Source organism: Vipera berus, assembly GCF_964194415.1.
Source record: "Vipera berus genome assembly, chromosome: 3".
Lineage (NCBI taxonomy): Eukaryota > Metazoa > Chordata > Lepidosauria > Squamata > Viperidae > Vipera > Vipera berus.
In genome coordinates this window covers 160,156,390-160,170,189 of record NC_138204.1, presented here as the reverse complement: position 1 = coordinate 160,170,189, position 13,800 = coordinate 160,156,390, and the positions used below count along the sequence as shown (strand labels likewise).

Genomic DNA, 13,800 nt, shown 5'->3' with positions numbered 1-13,800 from the left:
CTATAATGGTCTCAACTTTGCGGCTGCTCAGATTTCATTATTGAGCTTTAAAAGAGCAGACTACCAACATTTCACAGTATTTGCCAATATTTTTTAATGTTATAGTGAAACTATTGGTCTACTAGATTTTTTTTAAAAGGCTGGGTTTAAAGAATTAGCAAGTGGCAGATAATACTATGAAAATGGCGTACAGAAAAATCAGAACACATACTCTTGTGTTGTCTGGACTCTGATCAACTGTTTCATTAACATCTTTTGTTCTTTCATAGAATTAGAAACAGTGCAAAAGGTTTTGGCATGATCTGCCCTTACACCTGATTTGTTCAGTGAATAGTTGCTAAGGAAGGCACAATATTTTTGATTTTCTCTTTTATAGAAGCTTTCCAAAACAGTGATGGTGTCAAGGCCAAAGCCCAGAGATGATAGGCTGAAATCCAGTTGAGTCCAGTGTTATATTTGTTTGTACATAATGGACAGAATCTTGCCAAATTAAAGCTGTAACATTCTAACCTACTAGATATGACCTGAGAGATTCTAGGGTATTGCTACCCTGAACTTCTTCCCCACTCCCCAATCCAGCTCAGGGCTGCATAATTTCTTATTTTGGGTCTTTGTCTAGGAAAACTCCGTGTTGCCAAACTCTCCCCTCATTCCCACTTCTCCAGGCGCACATTCTGTCACAGGTGGGTAGGGGAGTCAGTGGTAGGCACAATGTGGTTTTCCAATGAGCAAACAAGGACCTAAAGGCAGAAACTGTCTTTTTACTTTTGCTTCATAAGAACCGGTCAGAATCTATTGGTAGGTGGTAGTAGCCTTATAGGGACAAGATTAATCAGTGGGTAAAAACAACTTAAACAGCTATAAATGCATAGAAGCAACTACGCTATTTATTTATTGTCTGCTCTATAGCATCAATAACTTGTTATTTATAATTCATTTATAATTTATAATTAAAGATAGGTAAGGATTTTCGGAACTATTTGGGACAAAGCAAAAAATACTTTTACATGGAAAAAAGAACGTGCATATATGAAAAGAAACAAAATAATCTTTTACATAACTTGTTTGCAGATTTAAATTCTATTTTATTTTGATTGCTATATTCTTAGTAGAAACTTAAATTTGTACTCTATATTAATGTGCACTGCAATTTATATTTATAATTGAGAGTTGTTTTAGTGGAGATAGGTAAACACGAAGACATTATTCCAGCTTAGATGTTTTTCTAGCATTGGGGAGGAAAACAAACAAAAAAGGATCCTTTACATTTTTTTTTATTGGTTAGACTCAAATATAAGGTGAACCGTACAAGAAAAAAAAAGGCCTGAATATGTAATGCTTCTATTCTGGTTGTTGACCATCTAGGCCAGGGGTGTCAAACTCGCAACATCACGTGATGTGTTGTGACGTATCCCGACTTTTTTTTCCATTGCCGGCAATGGGGTGGGTGCGGTTTTGCCATGATGCATCCGGCCCGTGGGCCGGCAGTTTGACACCCCTGATCTAGGCCCTATTCTATAGCAGTCCATTTTATTTTTCACTCCTTTTTCCCTTGCTGTCTTTTCCTAGCAAGATGTGCTATTGCAAATATGTACAGTATTGAGCTTTTAAACTTTGTTTTGCAGGTTTTTGGATTGTTCCTTTATATGTGTGTGTTTATTTCTTTTAAAGTTATACTTAGAGTGCCCCAGGCATGCTAATAACTCTCACCCATTTCTCAGTAGCATTATTTTGACTATATTGCCTTCAGCACAAGAGCTCACCGTTAGATAAGTTATTGTACTGTGTATTAGAATTAAGTATTCCAGTCATTTTAGCAGACTTTCAGCCAGTAAAGGATGCTGAATCTAAGAAAAAGTCCCCAAATGATTAATCTATTTACAACTGCCTGTACTGCAAATAGAACACAAATAGCCAAACGCAAGTGAGACCAAACAGTGACAGAAAACAGAAAATGAAAAATAGATCTGATATTTCAGGTTAGATGCAGTAAATTACCATGTTATTCACTGAAATCTCTCCAAACCCAGAAACTCATACATCATCTGTCAATTGCTTAAATTCCATGTATAAATTTATGTCATTTTTGTGTTGTCTCTAAATGTGTATTATTTTCAGAGGAGTCTTGAAGCTGTGGTAGTCATGTGATGCTGTTCTATGGGTCATGTTTTTACAAATTTCTTCAAAGAGCTAACCTACTTTCCAAAGACATGCAAAAAACTGTCAAGTGCTGTTTTCCCATTTTCTCTAATATGCTCGGATGAGTATTTTGGATGAAAATAATTATCTAAGCACTGTCATTTTTAAATCAGTGAGGCCATGTAAATGTAAATTCTTTGTGAAATATTGATAAAGAGTTGCATATTCTAGTTATCCGTTGGGATTCATATACATTGTATACATGTTATATTCTGGTTTCAGATTTTAATATGAGCAGATTTTCCTATGCTTTTTTTTTAAAGTAGCTGTAAATGTCTACTTGCACCCCAAAAAATCTTTAATGTGGAAAGTTTGTTGTACGCAGCCTTACCCAAGGTCAGATTTATATTCATCCCTGTCCAAAGAAATTATCAAAAGCCAATTTTATACTGAATCCAGGGGAACATTTACTGTTATGCTTTTAGGACTTCAGATATAAGGTGACAATAATAACTAAATTTAAGTGAAAAAAATTATTCAGCTGAAGATGACAAAGATCAGAATATTACAAGTTTCTTTTCTGTTACTGCCAAATATGCAGCTTAGTGCCCAGGCTCAGGACTCAGTTTCTGAGTCTGTATGTGTCCCTGAAGAAGCTGCTTTAGGTGAATCTGTGGAATGTCAGCCTTAGGGAGCACAAAGCCAGGTATCCTACCAGGCTGAACAAACACAGGCATCATCTGAGCATCTGGACAAGTCAGGTGAGAGTGACGTAAGACCCCCTAGCATCCCCACCAGACAAGAGAAGACAGCAAAACCTTGATGTTCTCTTAGGTTCCTCATTAAGCAAAGGAGTAAATTTTCTGATTAATGATACTAATAAAGGAGAATATTTGTAGCTCAGGATTGACATGAAGGATCCTTGGTGCTCTCTGAGCTTGCTTGTTTTCTTGCAGATGCTTCATTATCCAAACTAGGTAACTAGCACCTGTAATGTTGCCTAGTTTGGGTATTGAAAGGTCTGCAAGAAAACAAGCAAGTTTAGGAGCACCAAAGATTCCTCGGGCCTAGTGATAGCTGGCTGCTGCCTTATTTAAGAAAAAGCTCTGAGTTAGGTTCTCTTTGCTGCAAACAACATCTAACCTTCAATTCTTGTGTAGATTCTACTCTTGGGCATCTGATCTTTGAACTGGCTGACATCCTTGACATGGCTTTTTGAAATTTGGAGCAACTCTAGACAACTATTTTGTGCTCATATTTCAAAGCAAACTTTTCAGGCAAGCCTTTTCTTCATTTACACTCCTTTGTTTCATTGTTAACTCTTCAGCCTTGAAGTAAAACTGGTGATCTCTGAGTAACCTTGTTTGTGGCTGAAACCTGAAACAGGACACTTAGTTTCCTAAGGCTGTATTTTTAAAAGGGCAAATATATCAACCTTAAAACTTAAAAATTTAAAGAGTATGAAAGAGGGCTTATCTTGAGCTATAGCTAACCTTAGTTACTGAGGCTTCCTAATTGGGAAACAGAAGATTTGGATGACTAGAGCATATTGTGAGACTATTCACTACACTGAGAAAGTATGAGTGAGAAGAGATTCAAGAAGAAGAAAGTAGAATTTATATTTCTTGACTCCATTAGCTGTGCAGCCACAGTCTCCAGAGCCTTTGCTGAAACTGACCTCTTTCTTCAAGTAGCTTCTTAAGCAGCCTTTATAAATAATGTTGCAAGCCCACAATCCCACAGTTCTGCCTCCTTCAGTATCTCTGCTTGTGTTGTCAGCTATAGGAGTGGACAAAGACAACAAACATCATCCCTATTGTGTATTGCAGACATAAATAAAAATAACTTTTAGTAAAACGTATTCCTAAAGTCAGGAGTGGGAATTCCCACAACCCCTTTCCTCGATAACATCTGAGGGTCACCGTTTTCTTGTCCTTAGAGGTGCCACTTCTATGCCCATAAAAGTATAATTCAAGATTCATACGTGACTTCATTCTTTTACATGGTGACAGATACACTGACAGTTCTGGTCAGTGCACAATACATTTTTGTATTCTTTCTTAGAAATATCTTAATACAGATTCCAGAAGAAATGATAACTTAAAACTGTTAGTTTCATAAGAGTTTTAGACATTGTTCTCTCACAGTTATCATTAACTGAGAGTGAGTAGGTGTATTCATGGTAGTAAGCTTTGAGTTGATTAAATAGAGGAAATTAGCTTGATTGGGCCCATAGAAGTGCCCCTAGATATTGCAACCTTTAAGCTGAGGTTATATTTTATTTTTATTTATTAAATTTATATGCCATCCATCTCACCTAGAGGATAATCATTAAACTATTACAATAATCAATATTAACTTTAAAATTGACTTAAAATTAAAAAATATAGTAAGGAAAGGAGCAAGATACACACAGAGTGGAGGTCTTATACAGTCCATTCACCGCCTGTAATGTGACACACCCCCATCCAGGCTCCAAGCCAATTGCACAGCCAGGTTTTCAGGCCCTTTTGGAAGGACACAATTTCAGGCCCTTTTGGAAGGACACAATTTCCAGAGAGTCAAAGGCACAGCAGAAAAGGCTTTTCTCCTGGACCCTGCCAGCTAGAATTCCTTGACTGATGGGATCTGCAGCATGCCCCTTATACCGGGCATGTCAATCCCATTATGGTGAGATGGTTCCTCAGGTAATCTGAACCAATGTCATAAAGGGCTGTAAAAGTAATAACAATATCTTGAATGGACCCAGAAGCAATCTGGCAATAACAGCAGCTTGTGCAATAGATTTGTAACATGGGCCACCCTGGGGGCTCCAAGAACTGTTCATACAGCTGCATTTTGTACCACCTATAGTTTTTGAATACTCTTCAAGGGTAGCCCTGTGTAGAGTGGTTGCATAGTTTAGATATGACTAGAGCTGAGTGACTGAACACAAGAACTTACATATGAGATATGGCAGAAGCTGAACATGATACCATAAAGAGGATTAGTAGGTTCTGGTGCTGTAGATGAGTAGGTTCTGGTGCTGTAGACAGCAATGGGCAGAGGAAAGCATGGCCAAGACATTGGGGAGAATGATATAGCACATATTCAGGAGATTGGAGCTCCACACATTTATGTAGATCTCCTTCTAAGCTAAAAAAACCCCCTCCATACTTGGGTCTAAATGGTCAAATATTTAGGTTAGTTGTAAAGTCATGGCAGTAATTAGTAACATTATACAGGAAACAGCTGGATGAAAGTGCCTATACATGAAACTGGCCTTTTGGGACAAGCTAGGGATTCTTTTGATAGACTTATCAACCCATTGTCCTGCAGTGACTTTCCTGGAGCTTCATTGCAAAGCTAGTATTGGAGTCTGTCTGGCCTTTGAAGCAGGGAACTTCAATGCGAATGCTTCTGGTGGTGGAAAGGAAGTAAATTGGCCTGGAGAGTCATGTCTTCAGTATTATCATAAACTTGTCCCAGGTAATGTTTTTTTAAAAAAATTATTCATTAATCATTAAAAAGAGCAAGAGCAAGCAAAAGGAGAAAAGAAAGAAAATAGTTGATACAGAAATACAATAATCAGTAAGTGGATAAAGGAATTACTGCCATGATACAGTTAGTGCTCATTTTGTTTATAAGAAATTATCCATAAAGCACATTATACAGATTAAATTATTTTAACAATGTGAGAAGGATTTGAGTCTCTGAGTGATGTTCTGAAATCTCCACTATTTGTTATTTAAGAATTTTAAAAAATGAAAAACTACTAAAAACATTATATATAATTAGTTTCTTCCTCTTTGGTCTATTTCAACTAATGTACAATATTTATAGATACTTAACCTTTTATTATTTCAATTCTTTAATTAGTTGTTAAAAACCATATTCTAAATACTTATTTTTGCCTTGCTGCAGATTATATATACTTTATATGGAAGCCATTCTTGCTTAAATTGGGTTAAACTTCTGTTGTGAATACGTGCTGTAAATTTTGCCATTATGTATTTCCTAAGATTAAGTACCCAGTCTGATAAAATGCATTCATTCAGTAATATTTCTCTTTTCCAATTAATAATCAGAACTACAGTTAGTGAATTGTGATATGTTTTGTTAATATATTTTGGAATTATACTTAGTAATAAGAAGTAAAGTTTAATTTCAAACTTAATTTTTTTTAAAAAAAATGCTTTGAATAGTGCTCTGTATTTCTTTCCAGTAATTTTGAGATATTTTTTTTTTATGTGTCTGCCACATTTGGTAAAAATCTCCTTTTGTCTCATGACCTTTTCCAGTCATTTAGGTATGATTTGTCTTTCTTGTCAATTACTGACATAGTTGTATACGTTCTATAAAACATTTTATACCAGTTTTTTCTTAATCTAAAATGTTAAATTTTATAAAGTTGTACCATAATTCTTCTCATCGTTCCTTTGTGACTGTTTCTTAAAAGTTTTGACTCGGTTTTATGAGGAAGTTTATTTGTTCTATCTCCATGTCATATTTAAGTAATGGCAAAGACATATGTTCTAGTAGATGCTCTCAATTCAGTATAAGCATTTCAAATTCTGCCATTTTTCTTAGAAGCTTCTCATTTTAGAGATTACGTTTTTTTCTTCTAACAAATTGTAGGTACATCAACCACTGTATGTTCCAGCCTTCACAAAGCAAAACAGTTCTTTATGTATTTTTGGTCTCTTTGTCCCAGGTAATCTTAAATCCAACAAATGTAAGCACATTCTGAATCTTTACTTTGGAGCAGATGGAACAATATGGAAGACATATGTGTTTATTTACTTATTCAATTTTTATGCTGCCCATTTCCCCTATAAGGTGACACTGGGCGGGGCTTATAGGTTTATGCTTTGCTATCTCAGAGCAGTTTTTTTATCTAGCTACAGATTGTTAGCATCCGGGATCTCTGAAATGGCAAAGGACTTGTTATAATGATCTATCCGAGGAACTTGATGGTTTCCTGAGTGTGCTTGACAATATCCCAATTATAAAGTATGAAGCTCTGATTTGTACAGTACCTGTTTGAGCTCTGATAAAAGCAGATTGCCAAGCAGGAAAAAGCAGGTTTTCAAAGGAGCTCCAAGAAATGAAGCAACTGAAAGGTACTTAGATTAATGGTGGTGGGTGGATTACAATGAAAATAACCAAATGTTGGGTAAGGAGATGGGTTTCAAACTATATGATGATAAAAAGCATGATGAAGCAAGTAAATGCATCTGCTTTTATTGCATCTTCAGATTCCTCCCAGATATTTGTTCCAGATATTCTGAACTGTTTGAGAAAATGATGAGAAATATCCAAACTGCTGTAATATTTTTGCATATTTGTCAAAACAGACAAGGTTTGGCAATTATAATTGCTTTGTATTGTGATAAAAGTTTTAATATGGGAAGTTTTATGTACATTTTGAGGAGGATTTTGATTAAGATTCTTAGGAAGTTTTATATTTTGACTATAACCATAGTATTTAGAATGTTTAAAGATACCAGTAATGGTAAGTTCTTTGATTAAAAGAATTATTCAGAAGTAGAAGGCAGATATCTATTCCTGATTTGCAGCAATGAGTTGTACATTTCATATAATTAAATACATATTAAATTAGTTATACTAACCATATTTAATGTTATTTTATTTTTAAATATAATAAAAATTTTAAAAAATATTTTTATGCTAGTATCTGATATTAAAATTTGGAGTTTATCCCCCAGCAATAATTCATTTGTTATTATCTTTTCTTGTCTGACCTGTTTAATCCAATAACAAAATGAAACCTAGACATATGAGTAGAAGAAACAAAAAAAGTAACTGAATAAAATAAACTGTCATATATATTGAAAAGGGTAATAATTCAACTTTTAAGGTACTAATTACATTTTGTCGTCATTGAATCTTATCATTAAATATTTATGTTTTGCCAAGCCAGCCTTTGATAATAGACCAAATCCTTTTCTAAGATCAGATAACAATCTTCTTTGCAATTTTTCCAGATACAGAGTTCTTCTTATTCCAATTAACTAACCATTTTATCCTTAGATTTTAACTCCTTTACTAAAACTGTATTCACAGTATTAAGTCTGTTCAATAAATATGGAAGAGTTAAGGGGGCTTCAAATTGGTCTTCTTTAACATGCCATTTTGATATTAAAACCTTCTGAATTTAGAGAACGCTTTTGAAAACCAGTGGAGATGTAACTCTGTCACTGAATCTTATTTCTTCTAATAGCTCACTAAAATTCTTTGTTAAGTTCCTTTCTAAAATGGTTTTTTTCTTGGCTTTGGCTTCTTTTCTTGTCAAATTCCACAATCTTCTCTGACATCTAGGGTTCTTTTTTCTTTTTCTTCAATTTTTTGCAATATTTTCTCACATTCATCATTAACAGTTGTTGTTGTTGTTAGTTGCGAAGTCGTGTCCGACCCATCACGACCCCATGGACAACGTTCCTCCAGGCCTTCCTGTCCTCTACCATCTTCTGGAGTCCATTTAAGCTCACGCCTACTGCTTCAGTGACTCCATCCAGCCACCTCATTCTCTGTCGTCCCCTTCTTCTCTTGACCTCAATCTTTAACAATGTATTTGATTTATCCTATTAATGACATTCCTGGTGCATTTTTTTTCCTTTCAGAGCTTGAGGCAGAAGAGTGGTGCAAACATCTTTGCATAGAATGTCTTGGAACTAGACTTAATGATATAAGCCTTGGTGAACCTGATCTACTTGCTGCTGGAGTTCAAAGAGAGCAAAATGGTATGTGTTTAGGTAATCTATTTAACATAGTTCAAAAACATAAGCTAATTTATCAAATTGTAGAAGTTAGGCTTGGTGGAGCAGTGGGCTAATGCCTCCTTAAGTAACACCAGCTGCCTGCAATTATTGCAAGTTCGCATCCCACCAGGCTCAAGGTTGACTCAGCCTTCCATCCTTCCGAGGTAGGTAAAATGAGGACCCAGGTTATTGGGGGCAATAAGCTGACTTTGTAATAATGCCGCTTGGGGTGGGTGGGCTGAAAGCCCTAATAAGCAGGCATATACATAGAATGAAGGCTATTGCTAAGCACATTTGATTTGTGCTTAGATTGTAAGCCTCCCTGAGTCTTCGGAGAAGGGCGGGATATAAATGGGATTAAAATAAATAAAATAAATAAAATAAATAAATATTTCTGTTGCATATAAATAGTTGATTTACAGGTACAGTTTATTATGGACGTTTGACTTTCTTCAAAACTATGGACTAAGGTAAGGTGTGATGTATGAGTAATTCACAAGGCAAAGATGGTGCCAAAGGTTTTTATCATATTCTAATAATACAGACATTACTACATAAAGAATAATCATCACTATGAAATATTTTCTGGATAAATTTGCAGTGAAAAGGAAGCACCGTCAATAGTTTTCACTAAGACTAGAGGTGGAACTCTCTAGTTTCAGAAATTCCAGTATGGAACTTTTGTAAATTTCATGTAGGACTTCCCAGAATGGACCTGAGTCAATTTTATGAATGCTATAAGCAAAATCATAATTTGGTCAAGAGCAGGCTGAAATGTTTCTTGAGTTTTTTGTAGGACTCTCTTGAGCCACATCAGGTCAGAGAATATATCGGCACAAATGCGAACTGATGAATCAGGTTAGAATTTGTTTTAAATTGCCAAAAGACCACAGTAAAAATAAAAAATCCCCTAACATTTATGTATCTTATTTATTTATTTATTCAGTTTAGATAACTAAAACATATTTATTGTTTTGGATTAAATAACTGTTTTGAAATGAATCTATTTAGGACACTATCCCCAGGTCCTCCATTCATAGTGCACCCGTAAGACTCCAAGTAGCCATAATTAACAGCAGTATTTAAATTCAAGACCTGAACAAAATGGATGTTTTAATAATATGCAGAATTGAATCATTAGTTTCACTACCCCAGACATTGCAATTTTGATAAATATCCCCCAGTGCCGAAATTTGCATTTAAATTAGCAGAGCTAAAGCTAGCTGTCACTTTAACTCTAGAAAGAAAAGCAGGCATTACGGTTGCTACACACAGCAAGACACGATGCAAAATACCTATTAATAAATTTAAATCAGGTATCTGGACTAGATAAACTATCTATAACAGGAGCATTAGCAAATGAATTGAAGTATCTCCCTTTTTGCAAACATATTTTTTTTAAAAAAAACTCCTCCAACCTACTTCTTACTTGCACATCAAAGCAAAAGTTGTAATGCAACATTGATGGAAACCTAGCTGTGCTTTACTACCTGTATCACAATAAAACAAAATATAAATGCACATTCATAGAGTTGGGTAAAGTATTAATAAGTATCACAATGTTTTATTTAATGAAATAATTTAGTTTAGAAATATTTTCCCTTTTATTCAACATACATAGGATGCATTTGACTGAATTTTTCATTACAAAAAGGGCTTCTGACATGTAAATGGTGTCTTAGCCTGAAGTCAGATTTGTATTTAAGAAGTTCACAATCATAGATAACTTTTAAATAAAAATAAAAATACATGGTTTACATTTTAGATTTATATTTTTTTTATTCTACCTTTATTTTTATAAGTAATTCAAGGCAACAAACATGGTTACTCCTCCTTACTCCTATTTTTTTTATAACCACAAACCTGTGAAATCAGTTGGGTTGAAAGAAAATGACTAGTTTCTAGTTTGGTGCCTTAATCACTAGACCAAACCACTAGATCATATTTTAATATACTTCATCAGTTTTATGCACAAAATAATTCAAAGAGACAGAGAAAAGTTAGTCTACTTTTTAACTACTATTTTAATTATTAGCTTGAATGTTATTATTTTCCTGGCAGAGGATCAAATTTATTATTTATTTACAGCGCTTTTATTCAACTTATCTGCTACTTCAGTTGAAACCAACTGTGAGTGGTTTACATAGACCAGGGGTGTCAAACTCACAACATCACATGACGTGTCGCAACGTATTGCGACTTTTTTTTCCATTGCCTGCAATGGGGTGGGCGTGGTTTCACCATGACGCATCCAGCCTACGGGCTGGCAGTTTGAGACCCCTGACATAGACTATCATATATACCGGTACTTTAAAAGTTTTTAAAAATGCCTAAAACACTGATAACAATCTTGCAGAGATAAATTTTATGTTTATTATAATCCACATTACTGTACAGGAAGCATCAGCTCACTTTCCTACCCTAAAGGTCTGCTGATGAATCTAAATTTTGATGGTCATTCTGAAATCCAGCACAGGAGGAACCATCCATATCTCAATTTAAACTACTAATAAACTATCAGGAGCTACCTTTATCAATCATTCAGTCAAATTAGAGCCAAAACTAATGATATCATTAATGGAGTACACCTTTTGCTGATTCATGTTATTCACCTACATTTAAAGTAAAAAGATGTTCTAAGATGGCGGCGCCTGGAATGGCTGTGGCTGCATTGGCTCTTGAAGGCGAATAGTTTTGGGAGGGATTGTAAGGGCTATAGGCCACATGATCAGGAAGATTTTAATGTGTTTGAGCAACATGGTGGAACTAAGGTAACATACAACATACGACCAACAATCTTTGCTGGCATGGCGAGTTTCTAGTTGTTTTGGAACTGTTGGTGAGACCGTTAAAAGTCGTTGGCGCTGTTTGAATTTGTTCTACCAGCAGCAAGATCTGACTGCTGGCCCAGTGATGGATTGTATTGCAAATCAGGGCTGTTTCCAGAGGAGGCAGAGGAGGAAAGGACCTGGAGCTTATGGAGTGAAGGAACTGGATGAGGCTGTCGGCAGGCCCAGAGGAAGAGAGAGAGGCTTTTGGAGGAGTTGGTGGCGGCGGCAGCGTGCTCCAGGGGCAAAAAGAAGCAAGGCCTCTTTAAGGAAAAGGTGGAAGAGTCAGGATCAGAAAAAGGAAAGAAGGCGAGGTTGTCAGAATACAAGCGAATTTGAGCGCTAATCCACATGGAGCCCCATTTCCATCTGTCCTGTTTGCCATCATTCACTCCCTAGAGACTAAAATGGACAATGTGACATTTGAGCGGGCCCCAAACAAGGAGTATATATCGGAGGTGGTGACCCTTTGAGAGCTGTATGCAATGAAATTTCATTTTGATGTATGCCGATTGGTGTACATTCAAAGTGACAATAAAGTTATCATCATCATCATCATCATCATTAAAGTAAAAAGATATTCTTTTGATTTATTTTTAATGTACATATGAATCAGAAAATGGAAAATAATTGTATGTTAATATCCATATGTTTTTTTAAAAATATTCTGTACAGTGTAGTTCTTGAACAGAGCAAATTAAGGTTGCAAAAAGGGATAAATTGTACATAACAGCAAACAACAACTGACAGCAAAAAAAGTCAAGTCATACTTTTCCCTCATCCTCTAATTTATAGCAAATTCAGTTCTGTGTAATTATAAATTCAGAGAATGCTTTATTCTAACCAAAGTTAGTTAATATAATTATGTTCATTTCAATATGACTATTTCTTAATTAATTACTCTTCTATTCATTCATTTTGCAGAACAGTCACAGATTAGGTAGGTCATCTAAACAAGAATATTGTTCTTACAGAACCAGATTGTACAACCAGGTATATTTCTTATGTTTGGAATTACAAGTTCCATCAGCCCTGGGCAGCAAGAGATAGAATTATAGCCCAAACCATCTGGAGAGCAGATGATGCCTGTTCTTTTATAGTTTATTTCTTGGATTATTACTAAAATCTCAATTGCAAATATGTATGACTAGGTTGCCAACTAACCCATTAAATTACTCATTTATTATGAATGAGCTCATATTATGGAATCAGAATCTTAAAGCCAGTATAGATTTGTCAAGAATATTTTGTTTTTCATGCTTATATCCCTCTTCTATTAATTGTATTTATTTATGAATGTCACTCTCTATCACAGACTATCACATTAGGCTTGCCTATCATTTGAATTTTATCTGTATTTTCTTCTTTTTCTTTAAGATATAATTATATTTCTGAACTGACTCAAAGCAACCATTGTGCTAAAAAAAACAGCAGGATGGCCAGTTCTATGCATTCAGTACTGAAAATGAATGGAGTCAAACCTCAGAGATGCATTCATCCTTCAGGAGTTCCTAAAGATCTAGTCCAACAATTTATATGTATTAGTATACACCTCCCAAATATTAGGGGCATATTTGAAAGTCTGATTTGATAGTTTACCATCAGCTCTTTTATAATGCCAGTTTTGTAAAACCTCTCAAGCCTTCTGCCTTTGTGAACTGGATGAGCTCAAACACTTTGCTGTTGCATTTACTCCAATTTATTACAGCTTTTGTCAACAAAAGTGCGTATAGTCAAGGCTATGGTCTTCCCAGTTGCAATGTATGGCAGTGAAAGTTGGACCATAAGAAAGGCTTAGCGCAAAAGAATTGAGGCCTTTGAACTCTGGTGCTGGAGAAGACTCCTGCGAGTCCCTTGGACTGCAAGGCGATCAAACCGGTCAGTCCTAGAGGAGATCAACCCTGACTGCTCTTTAGAAGGCCAGATCCTGAAGCTAAAACTCAAATACTTTGGCCACCTAATGAGGAGGAAGGACTCACTGGAGAAGAGCCTAATGCTGGGAAAGATTGAGGGCAATAGAAGAAGGGGACGACAGAGAATGAGGTGGCTGGATGGAGTCACTGAAGCAGTAG

General features: G+C 35.5%; 1 protein-coding gene across 1 annotated transcript in view; it reads left to right on the top strand.

The window, feature by feature from the left end:
* DOK6 (docking protein 6) overlaps positions 1-13,800 on the top strand; it is a 211,075-nt gene that overhangs the window by 144,755 nt on the left and 52,520 nt on the right. Inside the window, exon 4 of the mRNA XM_081324042.1 lies at positions 8,763-8,882. Within this exon, the coding sequence (XP_081180168.1) occupies positions 8,763-8,882 (120 nt within the window). The remainder of the gene's footprint in view (positions 1-8,762; positions 8,883-13,800) is intronic.